At 62.7% G+C, this 20460-nt stretch overlaps 4 protein-coding genes across 11 annotated transcripts; 2 read left to right on the plus strand and 2 right to left on the minus strand.

Annotated features, from left to right (window-relative positions):
* Positions 1–233: 233 nt before the first annotated feature.
* Positions 234–8783, minus strand: PATL1 (PAT1 homolog 1, processing body mRNA decay factor). 5 transcript variants are annotated; one of them, XM_053945246.1, is made up of 19 exons: positions 8597–8783; positions 7260–7371; positions 6964–7175; positions 6807–6881; positions 6031–6225; positions 5837–5938; positions 5575–5664; positions 5228–5439; positions 5066–5155; positions 4753–4936; positions 3648–3771; positions 3462–3559; positions 3320–3379; positions 3064–3212; positions 2581–2740; positions 2262–2411; positions 1779–1870; positions 1490–1639; positions 234–1311 (listed from the first exon to the last, which is right to left on the minus strand). In XM_053945246.1, exons 1-19 carry the CDS (start codon positions 8627–8629, stop codon positions 1290–1292), a joined length of 2310 nt encoding a protein of 769 aa, XP_053801221.1. In that variant the 5' UTR covers positions 8630–8783; the 3' UTR covers positions 234–1289. The 5 variants fall into 5 exon arrangements, with proteins under 5 accessions (XP_053801221.1, XP_053801220.1, XP_053801224.1 ...); XM_053945245.1 differs by having other exon boundaries at positions 6807–6884; positions 8597–8644; XM_053945249.1 differs by lacking the exon at positions 8597–8783 and adding an exon at positions 7833–7904.
* STX3 (syntaxin 3) lies at positions 8782–15651 on the plus strand. 4 transcript variants are annotated; one of them, XM_053945253.1, is made up of 11 exons: positions 8782–9000; positions 10365–10442; positions 10521–10620; positions 10715–10789; positions 10908–10975; positions 11466–11574; positions 11758–11831; positions 11918–12052; positions 12802–12912; positions 13406–13513; positions 13993–14081. In XM_053945253.1, the coding sequence occupies exons 1-10, from the start codon at positions 8971–8973 to the stop codon at positions 13493–13495; spliced, it is 870 nt and encodes a 289-aa protein (XP_053801228.1). In that variant the 5' UTR covers positions 8782–8970; the 3' UTR covers positions 13496–13513; positions 13993–14081. The 4 variants fall into 4 exon arrangements, with proteins under 4 accessions (XP_053801228.1, XP_053801229.1, XP_053801226.1 ...); XM_053945254.1 differs by lacking the exons at positions 13406–13513; positions 13993–14081 and adding exons at positions 14981–15081; positions 15279–15651 and having other exon boundaries at positions 8783–9000; XM_053945251.1 differs by lacking the exon at positions 13406–13513 and having other exon boundaries at positions 8783–9000; positions 13993–14383.
* Positions 15652–15896: 245 nt separating this feature from the next.
* Positions 15897–17271, minus strand: MRPL16 (mitochondrial ribosomal protein L16). The gene is made up of 4 exons (XM_053945257.1): positions 17125–17271; positions 16766–16831; positions 16522–16670; positions 15897–16429 (listed from the first exon to the last, which is right to left on the minus strand). The coding sequence occupies exons 1-4, from the start codon at positions 17204–17206 to the stop codon at positions 15944–15946; spliced, it is 783 nt and encodes a 260-aa protein (XP_053801232.1). The 5' UTR covers positions 17207–17271; the 3' UTR covers positions 15897–15943.
* Positions 17272–17344: 73 nt separating this feature from the next.
* LOC128789356 (uncharacterized) lies at positions 17345–18711 on the plus strand. The gene is made up of 2 exons (XM_053945255.1): positions 17345–17498; positions 17583–18711. Exon 2 carries the CDS (start codon positions 17641–17643, stop codon positions 18688–18690), a length of 1050 nt encoding a protein of 349 aa, XP_053801230.1. The 5' UTR covers positions 17345–17498; positions 17583–17640; the 3' UTR covers positions 18691–18711.
* The last annotated feature ends 1749 nt before the right edge of the window (positions 18712–20460 follow it).

Here is a 20460-nt window from a genome sequence, read left to right on the forward strand (position 1 = left end):
GGGGGAGCGGCACGCCGCGCGTGCTGACGCCGAGCGGTGAATCACCCACCAGCGATTGGCGGGGGGGCGGGACTTCGCTCAACGCGCCCCACCATTGGCTGAGGAGTAGCCACGCCCTCTACCCACGGAGGTACACCGGGGGTCGCGGGTTCGAGACCGCCGAGGGAACAGAGCGGGAACACGGCGGGACCGCGCAAGGGTGGCAGAGGCAGAGAAGGAGAGGCCAGGCTGGCAGCCGTATACAATTCATCTTTATTTACAATACCCTATAAAAATGTAAATTTAGAAACTTTATTCTCATTAACCAGAACCAAAAACTGGGAGGGACGGGGAAGGAAAAAAACAAACAAAAAAAAATTACTGCAAGCAAATGAAATTAAGAAAAAAAGCAAAAGAGGGGAAAAAAAGCAAAAAAAAAAGGAAAAAAAAAAGCAAAAAAGCAGGAAAAAACAAAAAAAAACCCCAATAAAATAAAATAAGAATAATAAATGAACTTTCCACTTGATCTGTCAGAGAAAAAGGACAGGGAAAGGGTTGGGAGCAGAGGGCGGGGCTGGTTAATGCCAGGAGGAATTCTGGGGTGTAAAATCCCTACATGTGCAAATCTCTTGGTTTCTTTTTTTCTTTTTAAAAGCAAAAAAAAAAAAAAAAAAAAAAAAAAAAAAAAAAAAAAAAAGGTAAAATTATCCCCCAACCACCACCACCACCTTCCCGAGGAGCAGCACAGCTGAAGCCACCCGGATCTGATCCGGAGAGGGACAGAGATCCGGCTGTGCCCCCCCTACCCCGGAGCTGCTGGGCTGATCCTGGGGGAAGGGAAGGAGCCGAATTTTGGGAAGACGAGGCGAGTGTGCCAAACAGGTGTGTGAAGTGTGGGGAAGGGCAGGAAGCGGAGCTCAGTGCTTGTGGGAAGGGCTGGAGAAGGAGCAGGGAACGAGCAGAGAACTCCTGGCCACGGATGTGGAATGAGGGGCTCCCCGCTCCCTGGGATCCTCAGTAGTGTGTGTGTGTGTGTGTGTGTCTGGGCAGTTTTTGGGGATGCAGAGGGAGTTGGGGGAAATTGGAAGAAGCAGGGAAAGGCAGCACTTTGTGGGAAAGGGGGAGCAGCCAAACATCCCCCTCTTCCTGCTGATCCAGGGACTGGGGGGCAGATGTGCCCCATGTGCCAGGCCAGGCGTCGGGGGAGGTGTGGGGTTAACCGTGTGCCCTCCATCCATCCTTCCTTCCTTCCTTCCTTCCTTCCATCCTTCCTCTGGAACATTCCAGTGGTGGCGAGGAGCCACGGAGATCTACCGGATCCCCTGCACTAAGCTGAAACCAGGGAACATCAGTGGCGGGATCAGAGGGAGGCAGCGATTCCCCTCTCCCCAAGCTGCTCTTCCCCACTCCAATCCTTCTGCAGCTGCACCCCCACCTCTGGTTTCCCCCTTCTCCCAGTCCCCTGGTGGGACAGGGCCACATTCCCATGGAAAAGAGGGCTGGCACTCACTGCAATTTTGTCTCCAGCAGGTTCAGCTTCTGCTGGTCAACGTAGCGAGAGAAGAGGGAGATCAGGTTGGAGGGGATGGACACGGGCTTTGCCAAGGCTCCCTGAGGGATCCGCAGGAGCTCCCGGGTCGCCATCAGCATCAGCTCCGTCCTGCCAGAAAAACGGGAGGAAGGGAGCAGTGAGAGGTGTGGAGGTTCTGGGAGCCTGGAGGCTGCCTTTTCCACCCCAAGGGGCTGGGGATGTGGTGATAGTCCAGGCAGGAGCATCCCAGCCCGGGACAGGGACTTACCATTGGTTGTCCTGCATCAGCTCTGTGTTTGTGTCCGAGCTCTGCAATTCCTCCCCTCGGCTCAGGACCAGGTACAGCAGGGACAGACCAAACTGTGGGGACAGCGAGGGGATCAGTCACCTCCAAGCATTCCTTGGGAGAATTGGAGAATCCCCAACACTTCCCAACCCTCCTGGAATGTTGGCACTAGCAGGAAGATGTCTGGCTGCCTTTGCAGGAGGAGGAGGAAGTAAAGAACAGACCACTCCCAGCCCAGGAGGGATTTACTGGAGCAACATTCCCAACCCAAATTCCAGGACTGGAGCATGGAGCGTAGCGGGACTGACCCAGAAGCTGCTGCCAGGCTGAAGCAGAGCCTGGGGCCACCTTAGACTGTTAATTAATGTGCCAGACACCCTTGTTAATTAGCGAGGGGAACACCCCAGCGCTGAGAGGCTGCTGGAGCAATTCCCAAGACTGGGAAGAGGTGGGAATGAGGAGCACCTTGTTTTGGAGCACAGCAGTGAGGTGCAGGTTGGTGGGAGCGGCGGCGCTCTGAGGTAGGTTTGTGAGCTGCTGCACAAGGCTGGTGACTGTTCCCAAGGGAAGGTGGTAGAGGACATGGGAAAAGGGCCTCAAGAGGCAGGGAAGCACCTGTGGAGAAAGGAACACAGTTGGGAGCTCCTCACTTTTCCCTGTGCCTGGCTGGAATTGCAAACAGCTTCTCCCACACAGCCCCTCCAAACCTCTGGCACCCTCCCAGGAAAGGCAGGAACTGCCACCCTGAAGACACACGGAGCCCTCCCAGCCTCTGGAACCTCACCTCATCCTGAGCATCCTTCTTGATGAGGAAGGGCAGGTTCCTGGCCGTGGCCATGAGCACGTCGGCTGCTTGCTCTGGAGCCAGGAAGGGAAGGATCCGGGCCACCAGGCGCTTTCCTTTCCGGATGCACATGATCTGCATGAAGTGGTCATCGCTCGGCCTGAGGAGGGAGGGAGAAAGGTGTCAACCCTCACCTGGGAGCATCCCAGGGTTATCCCATGGCTGCATCTGCCCCAGCACCAGGTGGAAAACACACCCGTGCCTCAAAAAATATCCCTGAGGAGGGAAAAACTACACAGGAATGACATCCCTAATCCTCAACTCTGCCAGCAGGAGGGGATGCAAGCTGTAACTTTGTAACAACAGTGAGGGTAAAATGGCTAAAAAAAAAAGGTTACTTCAGCCCCCTGCAAGAGTCAAACAGATCCATGGAAAACTGGTTTCAGTGGTCCCAGAGTGCTGGAGTTCCTAAATCCCACTCACCTGTCCTGCCCAGGTGCCTTCCCCCTAAGATTGTCGTACATGTCACAGATCTTCTGCTTCCTCTCTCCCATCAGGGCTGGCCGCTCCCCTTCCAGGCTCAGGAGGTAGCGGCGCTCGTAGTCCTCCACGTCCAGGAGGAGGCTGTACGTCTGCAGGAAGCATGGATCACTCAGGGAACCATAGAATGGGTTGGGTTGGCCCACTTTTTATCCCACCATGGATCTCTGAGGGTCGGGACAATCCCCCTTAAACTCACCTTCTCAATGGTGACGAGCGTCTGTCGCCTCTTATCCCGAACCTGCTTCTCCTTCGTCTCCTGCCGGGGAGGGAAGAGGGAATCAGGGCGGTGGGAAGCAGTCACAGGGCTGTGTTGGAAGGGAGGAAGGCCAGGAACTCACATCATCCTCGCTGCGGGATGTCACCACGGCGTCGATCATCTTCCGGGGGTTGTTGACACTGGAGACGGTGAGCTTTCCCAGCGAGCCCTCAAACTGCACTGCAGGAAGGAGGGAGCAGGGGAGCCGAGGGATGAGATCCCTCAATCCCTGGATAAAAGGAGCCCTGGGGCTGCTGGAGGGCTTTACCTGGCTTGTAGGTGTGCTCCAGCTTGGCCACCTGAGGGGTGATGAGTTTAGTGCGCTCCTTCTTGGGACCGTCACCATGCACTTCTTCGGCTGCTGCCAACTTCTCCAGCTTCTGGAAGTAATTCTGAGGCAGGGAGAGGAAATGTTGAGAGGCTTCTCCCAAAAAACCATCAGCCATCTGCCTCTCCTCAGCTCCAGCATCTTCTCAACATCATCTTTTAAGCCACAGTTGAGTCCATCCTCCTCTCCCATCCCTCAGGAGGTCAGAGATCGAGGCTCCTCCTCAGCTCTCTCTCAGGACAATGACAAATCCACTCTCCTTGTGGGGTTCCCAGTCCTTCCCAGCACATCCCATCTAGCCTGCCTTGCTCCACTGGCACCATGCTGGGGCCTCCCTACCCCATCCACCCCGTTTTGAAATGGCAGAGCTTTGCTGACTCACATCCTGCACCAGTTCCTCTTCTCTGCTGGGACCAGCTCACCCACAGATCCCAAAAAAGCTCTGCCAGCTCAGGAGAGAAGCCATAGCTCTCCCACCCCATTCAGTCTCCCAGTGTCCAACCCAGACATTTCCCTCCCTCCCTGGGGACTCTCAAATAGTCCACCTTGCTCCATCTGCTCCAAGTCTGGCTTTTCCCAGCACTGTCTGACATTCCCTATTCCTGAACTGGAAAAAAGCAGGAGCAATCCCTCCCTACCCACCTTCTCCACTGCACTCCTTGGATTCCCACAGGGTTCATCACCACCATTCCTAGTCAGACTAAAGTCAGCCTTTCCCTGACAAGGATCTCTCTTGAGTTTTTCATTTAGCATTCCCCTTGTCTCATTCCATGGGTTTTATCCTGGCTCTGTCACACTTCTGATGGAGAGGAGCTGCTCTCCTGTTATCCCAGACCTGTGAAACCAGTGTACCCCAACATCTCCTCACTCCTGGAAATCTTGCCCAAAAAGAAGGAGTCAGCTCTTCCCACGGATGCTGATCCCACCCTGTCCCTCCACCTTCCTCTTCCAGGGAGGAAAACAACCCACTGCATTTCTCCCTGGATTGACATCCCCTTCCCACCCAATATCCAATGGACAGGGGGAAGATGCTGCTCCCGAGTACCTGATAATAATAATCATCCAGGTAGGGATCAGTGCTCTGCAGCTGCATCATCTGGATCTTGGACACCCAGTCCTTTTCCCGCTGCAGCATGAGGTTGGCGTAGGGATCCTTACGGATCTGCTCCTGATGGCTGCTCCGGTGGCCCCCTCGGTCCCCCCCAGAGCCGTTGAGGCTCCGGTGCTGGCTGGCAGGAGAAGAAGGGCACCCGTGAGCACACCGGAGCTACAGGAAGGGACAGAGAGGGGGGACAGGTGACCCCGGAAGCAGGACACGTCCCCGTGCCACACGGCCCCGTCCCTGTCCCCGCACTCACTTCCGGTTCTGCTGCTGCCGCTGGTGCAGGAGCCGGCGGTGCTGGGGGTGCAAGTGGGTCGTGTCCGGCCGGAACATCTGGGGCTGCGGCCTGGGGAGAGCGGGAATGGTCAGGGAGGGATGCAGGGAGCGCCTGGGATGCTGGGACAGGGACGGCACCGACCTCAGGTTCTGCAGGTGGGATCCGGGGCCCGGGGGGTGCGGCAGCTGCGAGGGGGGCGGGGCGGGGGGAGCCCCGAAAAAGGCACGGAACCCTCCGGCCGGGGACATCATCTGCCCAACTCTGCCCTGGAGCAGCTTGGGATTCACGGAGGGCAGCGGGCTCCCCACCAGCCCGGACACCCGGGCAAACTGGCTGGGGGACATTCGGCCAGCCTGGAGGGGAAGAGAGGACACCTGGAGTCAGCTAGGTGGGAAAAGGATCTGGGATGGCCAGCAAGAGCCATGGAGTGCCAGGTCCCAGAGCCACTCAGAGAGAAAGGTGGGATAAAGCATGGTCAGGAGCTTTACCTGGGCTCCTCCGAGCAGCTGGGCTCTCTGCAGGTGTGTGAGAACGGGAGAGACGCTGTGGGGGAACGGGTGGCCCAGGAGGGAGGAATTCTGGGGAAAGAGTTGGGAAAAGGGACCCCAGTCACAGACCATGACTGGCAGACAGGACAAACCCCAGGAAAACCAAGCTCCATGGGGTGGGGATGAGCCACAGGAACACAGGGAGGTTTTGTGAGGGCTGCTCATCAATTCCCAAAAAGATGGAGGAGGGAAAGCTGGATACCGGAACATTGCAGAGTTGGTTGGGGGACATCCTCTCTCCATAGGGAGCAGGATAACGCTGCTGCATGGTAGCTCGGATGTGGACAGGCTTGGGACACAGGATCTGGGAGGAGGCAAGTGGCACAGTCACTCCCCCTGGGAAGCAGCTTGCACCCTTGGGAGCAGTGGGTAGTTGGGAAGCGAGGAGATAGATACCTGCTGGTTGAAGTTTGGGATGGCGGCCTGTTTGGGGGGGGTGCCGATGGGAATGGCCCGGACCGGGGGGCTCCCGATGATGGGGGAAGAGGAGCGCCGGGGCAGCGCCCGCTCCGATGGATCCCGCTCCTCATCCCGAGCCTGCGGAGGCCTCTGGGGCAGGGCATAATCCAGCACGGACACTGACGGCATCTCCTGCAGGACAACAGGCGGGACACCCCCGGAGTCACAGGCTGGGACACAGAGGAGGGTCAGGTCCCCCCTTCCTCCTGCCAGCTCTCCACGTCCCGCTGCGCTTCCCTGGGATCGCCACGCGACGCTGGGCATTCCCGGAGCACACGTGACTGCCAAGAGCATCCCGTTTGGGGTGACAGGGTGTGGGGCGGGAATTCTAGGTCACCTCCCCGCCCGGCAGAGCCAGGAAAGGGTTGGGAGAGGGTTGGACACGCAGCACTTCAAAGCCTGACTCTTAATGAAACCACAACACAAAAATCCTCTGCCTCCAGGCATGAACATTCCCAAATACTGCTGAGAGCCCTAAAGTCCCTCAGACATCAGCAGGCATCCCAGAACATCCCAGCAAAACTCCATCATCCCAGCCCTCCAGGGTCCGAGGGGGGACAGAGGGTGACAGCTATGAGGGTTCCCAACAAGCCATGGATGCAGCAGAGGGAAACAGGACACTCCACTATCCCAGGAACCGTCTATTCCACCCAGCTGGCTGCCACAGGCATTTGGGATCAGCAGGAAAGAGCACCCTGCTCCCAGCACCCTACCTGAGCGAGGAGCGGCCCCCGGATGCGCCGTAGCACAGCTGAACTGTCCCAGATGCTGGAATTCAGCCCTCCAGGCTGCTGCAGAGCACAGGGAGAGTCAGGACGGCGCTGCGGGATCCATCCCCACGTCCCCCCGGATCCCCCAGCCCGCTCCCACCTGCGGGGGATCCCTGGTGTGCACGGCCTGCATGATGGCCGGGTCCTCCAGCTCGCTGTCGATGACGAGGCGCGTGAGCCGCTCGGCCAGCGCGTCCTCGGGATCGCCCAGAACGTCCCCGTCGTTCCCGACGGGACCGTCCGGCTCCCGGCTCGAGCTGGCCTTGTCCTCCAGCTCCGCCAGCCGCTCGTGCGCCTCCTGCCAGTCATCATCTGCGAGGGGACACAGGGTGAGGCACGTGGGCCGGGGGGGTCTGTGGGGTCAGGGAGGTCTGGGGGTGACACCCGGGGTCTCACCGACAGCCCCGGCCCCGAAGGTGTCATCGTTGAACTGGTCGATGTCTTCATCCTCCTCCCCCAGGGCCTGGAAGGCATCTTCGTCCTCGTCCAGCGGGCAGTCCTCCAGGGACTGGGACAGCCGGGAATGGGGTCAGTCCCACTGCACCTCCCTGATGACCCCCCAACCCATTATACCTATACAATACACCCCCCCAGCCAGCGATACCCCCCCACCCCATTACCCACCCCTGGAAATCCCCCCAACCCGTTACTCCTATGCAGTGACTCCCCCAAGCCGTTACATCTCCCCCGTGACCCCTCCAGACCTACAGAGTGACCCCTCCCGTAATACGCTCCCACAGGTCCCCAGTGCCCCCCAGACTCCTTCTGCCACCCCGGAGCCCCCTCCCAGCCCCTCAGACCCCCTCCCTGGCCGCCCTCCCCAACTCATTTTACTTCCCCCGCCCCAGCCCGTTATACCCCCCCCACCCCGTTACACCGCCCTGCTGCCGTCCCGGCATGGTTCTCCCGCAGGCCCCGCGGGGCCCCGCCCGCCCTGGCCCTCCCCCCCCCCGGCCCCTCCCCGCTCACCGGGTACCGGAACATGGCGGCGCCGGCGCCCCCCGCCCGCAGGCTCCGCGCCGCCCGACCAGGCCCCGGGCCCCGCCGCGCATGCGCGGCCGCGGGCGCAGCCGCATGACGTCATCCTCCGCCACCGCCCCGTGTCCCTCCCGCCGGCGCGCGGGGGGTGGGGCCAAACCTGGACCACGCCCAGAATAGACCACGCCCCCTTCGCAAGTGTTCCTTAAAGGGGTAGCGTCCCTTTTTCTCCCGCGCACAGCGGTGGCTCCCGTATGTCCCCGCCCGCAGCCGTGTCCCCCAGTGTCACCCCGTCCACAGCCAATGTCACCCCATCCATAGCCCCAGCACTGCCCGCCCAGCCCTGTCCCCAGCTGTGTCCCATCCACAGTCATGTCCCCCACCCGTGTTCCCCGTCCCCAGCCGTGCCTCTCCCGGCCGGGACCCCTGTCCCCAGTCACGACCCTCAGTTGTGTCCCCTAACTGCAGCCATGTCCTCAAGCTGTCCCCTATGCCTGCTCATGTCCCGCCTCCAGCGTGTCCCCCAGCCGTGTCCTGAATCCACAGCTGTGTCCCGCCCCCAGCTGTGTCCCCAGATGTGACCCCTATCCACAGACTTGTCCCCTCGAGTCGTGTCCCCCGAGCCCAGCCGTGTCCCCAGCTGTGACCCACATCCACATCCCCTGTGTCCCCGGCTGTGTCCCCCCAGCCGTGTTCCCTGTCCCCAGCCGTGTTCCCGCTGCAGCCACACGTGGCAGGGGGTGACACGTCCTCACCGTGTGGCCCCCGGGGGGGATCAGCTTCCTCATCGCCTCCAAACCCACATCCTCCCCCACCTCTGTCACCTCCCGGGGTGCCCGGGGGCCACCCCCGGCTGCCGCCTTCAGCGGGTCCGGTGTCCCCGCGTGTCCCAGGTGAAGGGGCGGCTCCACCTCGTCCCTCCCCTCGGCGCCTTCCTTGTGCCCGTCACTGGGGATTAGCGCAGGGACAGCCCCGGCCTCGGCGACAGGCACAGGGGACAGGGCCACCCGCCACCTCGCCTGGATGTAGGAGGCCTGGCCGAGCGGCGAGGACCGAGGGTGACATCCCCCATCCCTGCGCTGGGCGAGGACGGGGACCCCCCCGCGCCCCCCCAGCCTTTGGGGGCACCATGAAGGACCGGCTGGAGCAGCTCAAGGCGGTGAGGGACCCCCGGCGAGAGGACGGGACAGGGGACACCCCCAAGGGGCCCCTCAGGAAAAGGGTGACACCGGGATGGGGGTCCCCGAGACCCCACCCCATGATGGGCAGGGGCATCACGGGGAGAGGGGACCCCAAAAACCGAGTCTATGGTGGATGGGGAAGTCACAGGGTTGATGTCACTGAAATGCCACCTCACGGTGTGTGGGGGGTGTCACAGGGATGGGGGGGACCTCAGAGCCCATCCCACGGTGGGCTGGGGTCCTGGGGGCACCCCAATCCGTGGATGGATGGCACCGAGACCCCACCCCGCTGTGCGTGGGGTGTCGCGGGGGTCACCCCAGGCAGGTGGGGGACCCTGAGCCTCCGTACAACGCGGGTGACAGGTGGGAGGGACTGGGGGGGTCATCCCCCTGCGGTTTGGGGGCACAGTGGGTGTTTTGGGGTGACGTGGCCCCCCCAGTCGAGTCCCATCCCCTCATGCCGTGGGGTGTGATGGGGGGACAGCAGCCCCCCCCCCCGGCCTCTGGGGGGTGTCCATCCTGCGGGGGTGGCGGTGGATTTGGGGTGCCCACACCCCATTCTGCGCCCCACACTTCCCCGTGTTCCCGCCACCAGCGCCGCTTCCTTCTCCCTTTTCCCGCTCCGTGTGGGGCCCCACTTCCCCACGCTCCTGGGGGACTCCCCCTGCTCCCCGGGGACCATGGGGGTCCCAGCAGGCCCCCAGCTCCTGGCCGGGCCCCTAGGCATGGCAGGGAGGCTTGGCAGGGATTTACCGGGATTATGGAGACATCAGATAAAGCCCTCGGGGGGGGGGGAGCGAAGGGATTAATTTTATTTTTACTCCAGCCGCAGGAGGGGGGGGGGTGGGGGGTCCCAACCTGGGGTCTGTCCCCATCTCCAGGACACCCCAACAACACCCCCGGGGTGCTGGTGGAGCTGAGGGGGTGAGGGGCGGCAGAAGGGCTGAGGCTGAGTTTTGGGAAGGGCTGGATTTGGGAGCACAGGGGTGGGGGGGCCTGGGCATGACACCAGGGTGAGGGGCACCAGCCACTTTCGGGCCCCCCAGGACTGCCCCAGACCTGCCATGGGGCCACGGTTTGGGACGTAAACCCTGTCCCGTCCCCATCCCACCGCTGTCCCCGTTCCCTCCCTCTGGCCAAGCCCAGCAATCCCTTAATTCCCAGCCACGTGTGGCCAGATGTGAGCTGGGCTCGGCCCCCCCCTGCTCTCCCCCGCTGCAGATGTCCCCCCTGTGCCACCACATCCCCATGGCTACTCCCCCCCTGTCCCTGTCACCCGTGGGGGGGCCCTGGGGGGCACTGGCAGGGCACGGGGTCCCCCCTGAGCGCCGTGTCCCAACAGAAGCAGGATGCGGACGATGAGGAGGAGCTGGAGATTGCCGTGGACAATACGGCCTTCATGGACGAGTTCTTCTCGGAGGTGAGGGAGGGCTGGGAGCAGGGCTGGGGGGTGTAGGGCTGCCTCCTAACCCCCCAAAATCCTCCCGGGCGTGCCCAGATTGAGGAGACCCGGCAGAACATCGACAAGATCTCAGAGAACGTGGAGGAAGCCAAGAAGCTCTACAGCATCATCCTCTCAGCCCCCCTCCCAGAGCAGAGTGAGTGTTGTCACAGTGTCCCCACGGCCTCCCCCCGTCATGGGGACCCTCCCTGGGGACATTCCCACGGTGGCTCACACCCTTGATCCCACAGAGACCAAAGATGACCTGGAGCAGCTGACGGCAGAGATCAAGAAAATGGCCAACAGCGTCCGTAACAAGCTGAAGAGTGAGTGGCCCTGTCCCCACCACCGTGTCACAGGTGTCCCGGTCCCCCTGGGACTCTGGGATTATGGGGGCTGGCAGTGGGAAAGGTTCCTGGTGGGTTGAGGTCTGTCTCTCTCCAGGTATGGAGAGGAACATTGAGCAGGACGAGGCACGATCCTCCGCCGACCTCCGGATACGCAAGTCCCAGGTGAGCTCCGGCCCACATCCAGTGTCCCCAGGTCCCACCGTGTCCCCCACGGGCTGAGGATGTGGCATGTCCAGGGGTCCCCAAGTCTCCCAATTCTGTCCCAAACAGCACCCTGTGATCCCAGGCTTTGTGTCCCTCTGTCCTGTCGCCCTGTGCTGGGACATGCTACATCTGGGGTCCCCCGGCTCTCATGCCACTGTCCCCACTTCCAGCATGTTGTCCTGTCCATCCTGGGAGGAGGAACATGCCAGAGTGTCACTGATCCGACTTCCCATCCCCACCCCCAGCACCTCATCTCGTCCCCGGGGCAGTGTCACACCTCTGCCCTCGCTCCTGTCCCCTGTGAAAACGGCCCATGGGGATATGCCATGCCTGGGGTGTTCCATGTCCCCAGGACCAGGTCCAGTCCCTCAGCGTCACACCATGCCCTGCGGTGTCCCCATCCCAAAGTCCCTGTCCCCATCCTCACGCCCCTGTCCCTTGTCCCCAGCACTCGGTCCTGTCCCGCAAGTTCGTGGACGTCATGACCAAGTACAACGAGGCGCAGGTGGATTTCCGGGAGCGGAGCAAGGGCCGGATCCAGCGCCAGCTGGAAATCAGTGCGTGACCCAGCCCCGCGGGCACCAAACCCCACCCCCTCCAAAAATGGGAGGAGCCAACTCACACAGGCCCCTCCCATTTGACCAAGTTTAGTCAAATGGGAGGAGCCAAACACTACAGACCCCGCCCCTTATTCCCGGACTGGGCGGGGCCTGTTCCCACCTCTCCCCACGTGCCCGCAGCCGGCAAGAACACAACGGATGAGGAGCTGGAGGAGATGCTGGAGAGTGGGAACCCCTCCATCTTCACCTCGGGGGTGAGCCCTGACGTGGGGGACACCAGGGGACACGGGGGTGTGTCACAGGGCCAAGCCTCCCCGCTGATGTGTCCCTGTCCCTGCAGATCATGGACTCGCAGATCTCGAAGCAGGCGCTGAGCGAGATCGAGGGGCGGCACAAGGACATCGTGCGCCTGGAGAGCAGCATCAAGGAGCTCCACGACATGTTCGTGGACATCGCCATGCTGGTGGAGAATCAGGTACGGGGACACGCAGGGACCTGGCCGTGGGGACATGGGGACAGGCAGGGACCTGGGCATGGGGACACAGGGACAGGCAGGGACCTGGGTATGGGGTCACAGAGATGAGCAGGGACCTGTGGGCAGTGTGAACAGGGACCTGAGCATGGGGACAAGCAGGAACCTGGCAATGGGGTCACAGGGATGACCTGTGTATGGGGACACGGACAGGAGCCATGAGGGATTTGGGCACAGGGTCACAGGGATGAGCAGGGACCCATGCATAGGGTGACCAGGGACAAGCAGGGACCCGAGTGAGGGGTCCCAGGGACCTGCACAGGGGGATCCAGGCATGGAGCAATATGGGCTGGGGTGGTGACCACTGCACATGTTCCCACGGAGCCACCCACCACTCCGTGGTGACCTGGAGGGGACATAGGAGTGTCCCCCACCCTGCGGTGGTGCCGTCCCCTCTCTCAGCCCCTCTCTGTCCCCCATGCCACACGAGGAGCTGCTGCGTGCCCCGGGGATGGGTGAGTACCTGCGTGTGCGGGCGTGCCACGTGCTGTGGGGCTGTGTCACCGTGTCACCACCAACCCTGTCCCTTCTCCCCCAGGGTGGGCTGCTGGATAACGCATAGCCAAGCACATGGAGCAGAGCACGGAGACCATCTGGTGCCAGGGCCAGGCGCGCCAGGTGGGTGGGTGCCAGCACCCCAGGGTGCTCTCAGTGTCCCCCCCCCCCCCCTCTGTCCCCTGGGTGCTCCGTAGGGAGCCATGATCGACCGCATAGAGAACAACATGGACCAGTCCGTGGGATTCGTGGAACGGGCCGTGGCTGACACCAAAAAGGCTGTGAAGTACCAAAGTGAGGCCAGGAGGGTGAGACAGACCAACGGCCCTGTGTCCCCTCCATAGCCCCCAGTGTCCCCTCTGCACCTCTCAATGTCCCCTCTGTAGCCCCCAGCATCCCAGAGGTACCCGCAGTGTTGTCCCCTCTGGCCCTCATTGTGCCTTCACATCTCAGTGCTCCCAGCACCTCCCCATATCCTCCAGCAGCCCTGAGATCCCTTTATTTCCCTCAGTCACCTCCTGTCCCCCTGCGCCACCCCTCATCTCCCCCAACTGACCCCAACAACTCCCACCTCCCTGCAGTGACCCCATGGGAGGTTGGCAGTTCTGTCCCTCTGTCCCACTGCCACCCCTGAGCCCCCTCCCACCCTCAGGTGTGATGAGCTGGTGTGTACTCAGCCCCTCCTGCCCTATCCCCAGGGCTCTGCAGCACCTCTGGCTCTTCAGGGCCCCTCGGTGTCCCTGTGTTCCCCCCTGCCATGGGACAGGTGTCACCACCCCCGACTCGGCCCTGTTCCCCTAGAAGCTGCTGACTTTGGTGGCAGTGGCCGTGCTCTTGCTGGGGACAGTTGCCCTCATCATTGGACTCTCGGTGGGGCTGAACATGAAATAGCCCCTGGGGCAGGGGTCTGTAAGTGTTGGGGGGCAGGGGACCCCCACTGCAGGGACACAGAGCCCTGGGGGATCCTGCTTTGGGGGCTGCAGTGCTTTGGGATTTGGGGCTGTTGGCTCTGGGTTCTGGGTTTGGTGATCTCGGGTCTGTGGTGCTGGGGGTGTTCTATCAGCACTTGGGGGTCTGCAATGTTTGGGGTCTCTGGTGCTCTGGGGTCTGTGTTTTTTGGGGGTCTGCAGTGCTCAGGCGTCGGTGATGTTCAGGAGTCTCTGGTGCTCAGGGGTCTGTCCTGTTTGGGGTCTCCATTTCTGGGGGTTTGCAGTGCTTAAGGGTCTGTGTTGCTCGTGGGTCTGTATTCTTTGGGGGTCCACGTTGCTCCAGACTCTGGATTTTGTCACTTCCCCACATCCATCTCTGCCATCCCCGCTCCCTCCTTCCTGCTGCAGTCCCCGTCCCCTTCCCCACCGACGCCTCCAGCTCCCCTTTCCCTCCTCCAGGCGCTCCCGACCATCCCAGTGATGTCACCTCCCGGTGGGATCCTCCCCAGCACTGATCCTGGACCCCTCCTCTCCCTGCTCCTCCCGGACCTGCTGCTCCCAGCCCTCCGTGTCCTGGTTCCCACCGCGGGCTCCAGCACCACCGCCTTTCCCACCCGTCCTGCCGGTCCCTGGGATCTGCCCCTCATGTCCCCACGGAAGGGGACAGGATTCCATCCGTGGGGACATGGCCACTGGTGCCTCAGCCCCAGCGAGGACAAGGACACAAATCCGAGGGCCGGACGCTCACCCGCGCGGGCATCCTAGTGGAATAAGGGCGGGAATAGGGACAGGACACGGGGTTTGGTGGCACCAGTGTGGTTTGTTGTCACTGTGCTGTGACAGACGGAGCTGTCGGGGTCCCCGTCCCCTCTTGGCTTTCATGTCCGGGCGGGAGGATGTGTTGCTCATGGATATTTAACTCCCATTGTAATAAAATCCCGCTGATCCCACCCTGCGCCTCCTCTCCGTGCTGGCACCAGGAACACCCAAAGCCGCCGGCATGGCTCCGGCTCGGCTCCCGGTGTCCAGGGATTTGGGGGCTGGACCGGCCCCGTTTCCTGGTGCTGTAGACCACGAGGAGGAAGCGCGGGGTTGGGGACACCCCCAACTCCCGTGCCCTGTCCAGACTGTCCCCCCCACCAAGTTTTTGGGTAAGTCACGGTGTTTGGTCACCTGTCCCAGGGCACGCTGACGCTGTCACGTCCCTGTGCCACACAGAACCAGCTCACACCTGCCCTACCACCTTCCCTGCACCCTCCCCAGCCCCTGTCCTTGTCCCTTGCCCTATCTCTGTCCTTTCTCCCCACTGCCCAGCCCCTATCCTTGTTGTCCCCCTCCCCATTCCTTGCCCCCCTCCCCAGCCCCATTCTTATCCTCTGTCCTCCTCCCTGTCCCTGTCCCCTCCCCAGCTGTGTCCCTGCCTCACATTCCCTGTCTCCCCGAGCAGAAGAAGATCATGATCATGTTGTGCTGCATCATCCTTGCCATCATCCTGGCATCCAGCATCGGGAGCATCTTCGCCTGAGCCCCCCACCCGCTGCCCTCCAGGTGACAGGGACAGGGCTGGGGGTGGCACAGGGGTTCCCTGGTACATCCCCGTCCCAGGGAGCAGGTTCGGGCCTCGCCAGGGTTGGATTTACCCTGAGTGTCCCCAAGCGGCCACGCTGGGGAGGGATGGGGATGGAGACAGCACTGGGAGCCACGTCCCCTTCCTGAGCGTCACCTCATCTTCCTCCCTGTCACAGGTGGCCTTTCCCCCTCCTGCCCCCCTGCCCGGATGATCCATGGGAGAGAGCCCGGCCAAGCCCTGATCCCCGGAGCCCCGAGGACATCCCACGTGTCCCTGGAGGAGTGGAGCCCACCCGCCACGCTCCCCGCTGCCCTCCCAGCGCCGAGGTCCCCTCGCTCCTCCTTCTCCTCCACTCGGGTGACAGTCGGTGGCCGCTGTGACAAGCAGCCCCTCCTCGGTGGCACAGAGCCGCCGGAGGGGCCGTGTCCCTCTCAGGGTGGGACACAGGGCTCTGCCTTGCCAGGGCAGCCGGAGGAGCCTCTCCCTGTGCTTGGAGCTCCTTGGATGTGCAGCCACCCATGCTGGAGCCTTCCTCCTCAATAAAGAGCTCACCCACACTCTGCCTCCTGGCTCCAACCTGATCCATGGATCCCTCAGGATGCTCCCAGCCCTAAAATCCACCTCAGGATAGAGAGCCTCGTGCTTCAAACCCCGATCTGTTTATCCCCCAGCTCCACGTTTCCAGCTCCAAACCCCACCTTGAGATAAAGATCCTCATCCCTCAAACCCAGATCCATGGATCCCTCAGGATGCTCCCAGCCCTGCGTTCCCAGCTCCAAAACCCACTCCAGGCTCTCGTGGAAAAGTTTAATCCCAAAAGGAATCCCATCCAGCCCCTCCTCACACTCTGTGCTTCAGGAAAAACTTGCCCCAGTAGCGTCCCTTGAGCTGCAGGTCGTAGGGGCTCAGGTACTTCCTCATCCCCAACATATTGGAGGTCACCACACGCTCGAAAGTCCAGGGATTTTGGTTGTCCAGCCTCTTCTGCTCCTCCTCCCGCCGCATCTCCTGGAGGCTCTCCCGGCTGACGGCGACGGCCGGGAAGGGCAACTTCTGGGCCACGCGGGTGAGGAAGGGCTGCACCTCCCCGAACTCGCAGCGCCCGCCCACCTCCACCACCAGCCTACCGCTCTTCACCGCCGTCACGTAGCGGTCGATGGGGCCCTTCCCGCCCCCCATCCGGTGTCCCAGGCTCTTCCTCGTCACCGACTTGTAGGGGGCGGGCACGCGCCACACGGCGAACATGGATTTGGGATCGATGCTGCGCCCGATGGTCAGGCGGATCATCTCGAAGTGGCCCCAGTGCAGGTACCCCCCGCCCAAAGCCTGTGGGGGGACACGGTGGGACAGCTCAGGGACAGGCAATCCCCGCCTCTGGAACGCTCCCCCCGATCCGTTCCGTGCCTGTTCCCGCTCACCAGGATCCCGTACTGCCCCTGCGTGAAGTCGGTGGCCACCTGGGACGGGCCGCGGATGTCACGGAGCCGCCGGGGCTCCCGCTGGACCTTGGGCACCGCCGGCACCTTGTCTATGAACCTCAGCTTCGGCTTCTCGGGGATGGTGATCCCTGCCGGGGAACGCCGGGATCAGCATCCCCGGGAACACATCGGGGAGTGCCCCCGCCCTCCCTTGCGGGTTTCTCCCGCCGTCCGTCCTCCTCACCGCTGTAATCCGGGGGCAGCCTCCACTTCTTGAGCCCCGCCCGGGGAACCGCGACGCCGCCGGGACCTGCGGGACAGAGCGCGGGGGTCACGGCTGTGGGCGCGGGGGGTCTCGGGCAGGGCCGGGAGGGGAGAGGGGACCCCTCGGGGCCCCCCCTTCCCGCTCTCAAGATCCCCCCAAGCCACCACAGCCCAGCCGGGAGTCCCACCAAGCCCTCGGTACCTCCCCGGTGTCAGCTCTTCCACGGCCCGCCCGAGCCCCCCCGCGCGAGCTTTAGGCGGCCGGGAAGCTCCCCCCGGCCTTTTGAACTCCCCACAAGGCACGGGCGGCCCCTCGGAGCGCGGCCAAGCCCCTCTGACCTCCCCCGGCCCGAAGCGGCCCCGGGAGCCGCCATCGCCACATCGCCGGGACACGCCGGAAGTACCGCAAGGGCGCCGCCATTGGTCCGTCCTCAAACACGCCCCGCCCGCGGTCCGGCCGGGAAACGCGGCAGGAACATTTGTTCCGGAGAGAAACGCATTCCCAGCCCCGTACCGGGAGCGGATCGCCGGCGGGAGACACCCCCGAGGGTCCCGAGGGAGGTGCTGGAAGCGGCCTGGATGTGCTCCCAGCCTTTGTGCTGGGCTGGTGTACTGGGTTTATGGAGATAGGTTTCATATTCTTCTCAATAGCTGCCACAGCGCTGGGTTTGGATTCGGGATGGGCGACCTGGGGCCGTGAAGTCACAAAAGGGGTGAGCGCTGGGGTGAGGCGGGGCTGTGATGTCACACAGGTGTCCCACCCGCAGCACTGTGACATCAGCACGGTGTCTCTACAGGACATGTGACACCACCCTCTGGCTCTCAGCATGGCCACGATGGGACACGGATGAAGCCATGAGTTTCCTGCTCCCCACGCTTGTCCTGCTGGTGGCCAGCACGGCCGTCCTGCTGGCCACCCGCATTTGGAAGGTGCGGAAGCGCCTCGGGAGCCGGGCCAGGGGGTCGCGGTGCTGCCGAGCGGCCCCGGGGGCTCCCGGTTCCCCCCCGGCTGAGGAGACCCCTCGCCACGGCCCGGCCGCCCCGGAGAGCCCCCTGTACATCCCCTGCGGCTGCGGCCCCTGCTGCACCCCCTGTGTGACAGCGGCCCGGGAGCTGCAGGACCTGGTGACGCCGCTGTGGCCCGAGGTGTCCTTCCCGCGGGACTCGGAGATGTGGCAGCTGTTGTGGGAGGACCTGGAGCAGCTGCTGGAGCCAGGCCAGCTGCCCTGCTGCGCCTCCTCCAGCTCCTCCGGGAGCCTCCGTCCTTCCCGGAGCCTCAGCGAGAGCTGCCGGGCTCCGGCTGGAGAAGGCCTCGTGGACAGATCTCGCTGCTCCCTTGCAGCTGCGGGCGTGAGGAGAAACTGCTCATCCTTGAGGATGCACGTGGCCAGGAAGAGCCTGGAAGTGAAGCTGAGAGCCCCGCCTGCGGCAGTGAGGCGTTCCCAGGAGCGGCTGGAGCAGCGGGAAGCGTCGCCCCCTTCCTTGGAGAGCCTCCCCCGCTCCGGGAGCCCCAGCGGGAGCTGCCGGACTGCGGATGGGGAGGATGCCTCAGACAGCGCCGGGAGCTCCTGCGGATCTGCGGATATCAGCGGGGCCCGCTCGGCCCTGAGGATGCACGTGGCCAAGAAGAGCCTGGAAGTCAAACTGGGAGCCCGGCCTGCTCCAGTGAGGAGCTCCCAGCAGCAGGTGGCACAGCAGGAAGGGTCCCGGAGCCGCCGGTGCCCGATCCGCAGCTCCCGCAGCACCGCAGGGCGGCCGAATGGCAACGCCCTGCGCTCCGAGTCGGAGAAGATCCTCCAGAGGCAACGGGAGTTGGAGTTCCCCCATCTCCGGGGGGTTTCTCCAAGTAGGATGAGGCCCCTGTTGGCAGCTCAGACACTTCTGAGGATGCTCTGTTATAAATAAACCAGCATTATCCCCAAAGAACTGGGTTTGGGCTGGGATAGGCTGTAGGCACAGAGCTTGTGGGAACCGGGAGTGGGGCTGGGCCCAGCCTCATCCCCAGTGGGTACAGCTGTGAAGAGCAGGTGAGCAGCGTTGGAGGTGATGGGCCATGGAGTGCCCAGGTGCACTGAGCAACCCCCAAAGGGAACAGGGGGCACACAGGTGCACTGCATGAACAGGAGGGGTACAACAGGTTGGGCTGAAGGACAAGCAGGGTGGCTGCCTGCAGCCTTCTGATGAGGTGAGGTGTTGCTCTGCATGGGTTGGAGCCCTCTGGAGCTGTGTGGTGACACTCTCTGGCTCGTGGCTCTCTCAGCTGTGACAAGAGGGTTCCTTTCTTCCCAGTTGCTGGCTTTGGGTTCAGGATGGGAATGCCGCGGATCACACGTGGGTGCTTTGCTTGCTGCAGAGCAGGGCTTGTCCTCCTCATGGACTTTCCATGTTTCCTCCTGGGAAAGGTGGGACGAGTGTCCAGGGTCAGTTTCCAGTATCCACTCTGGAAACAGCCCCAGGTGGGTGCAGGGGGTAGGCCCACCCCACCCAGTTTCCCATGGGGCCACCCGTGGCCAGCACCCTCCTCCCAGGTCTTAAAGCCATTGCTAGGAGAGATCCTGTCTCTTTTTCCGTCCCTGTCCCCATGGAGGCTCCCAGGGGAATGTGCTCTGTGCTGTTCCTTGCAGGCCCGGCCCTGCACGGGGTGCTCTGGGTGAGGGGGTGTCTGGGGGCCCTGGCTGCCCTGCAGGGGGGAAGGACCACGGGGGTCCCCAAATCCCTGTCGCAGCCCTGCGTGTGCTCGCCGTGCCAGTCTCTGTCACCAGTGGCCACACGTGGCTCTGTGCCGGCGGCTGTCCGGGGAGCCGGGCCTGGGGTCCGGCTGTGGGGTGACCAGGGATGGGACAGGGATGATGACGCCAGCCGGAGCAGCCCCTGCTGAGGTGGGGACCGCCCTGCAGGTGAGGAATGGGAACACCGTGTGTCCCTGCTGGGTGTGGGGTGGCAGTGAGGTGACCCCGCCAGCCCCGTGGGTTTTCTGTCACCTGCTCTGAGCTGGGTGACGCCCCCAGCCCCAATTCCACTTCTTCCCACGGCTCCTCCCAGACAGCATCCAGCGCGGGAATGTCCTCCACTTGGCCAGAGGGTTCGTGGCTGTGGCAGCAGGCCCTTCCCCTCCCTGTGGAATGTTACTGCTCCAGGGAAATGGGGATGCCTCCCAGAGCCCCAGATTCCCCTCAGGATCCGTGGCTCTGAGTTTCCCTGCAAACCCCACAACGGGATCTCTCCATGAGGGATTCCAAGCAGGAGAGTGTGGTGTTGTCCAGATCAGGGTGGGGTACAGGGGTGTCCTCCATGAATTTCAGGGTGCAGGGTGGTATCCCTCTCATTCCCTTTGTGTTCATTATTCTCTGATTTCAGGTTTAATCCTCTGCCTGGAGCTCTTAGCTGCTTCTCCTCAGGGCTGGACACCCCAGAAATGGGGAATGAAGACAGTCTGGGGGGAAAGTGTATGGGATCATGTGGGGGATCCCCTCTACTCCTTCCCTCCTGCAACAGGGAGCAAATCCAGGCTATTCAGGCCCACCCCTTCCTGGGGATGGAGATCCAGGGGAAATCAGGCCTGGGCAGTGCCCAGCTCCCTCCTGGGTGCCGCCCCTACCCCCGCCCGTGCCCCGGCTCTGCGGGGTGGAGCCGCAGGAGCCTAATGGCCCTTGATGGATTTTTATTCCAGGAATT

This window comes from Vidua chalybeata, chromosome 6 (assembly GCF_026979565.1).
Source record: "Vidua chalybeata isolate OUT-0048 chromosome 6, bVidCha1 merged haplotype, whole genome shotgun sequence".
Classification (NCBI taxonomy): domain Eukaryota; kingdom Metazoa; phylum Chordata; class Aves; order Passeriformes; family Viduidae; genus Vidua; species Vidua chalybeata.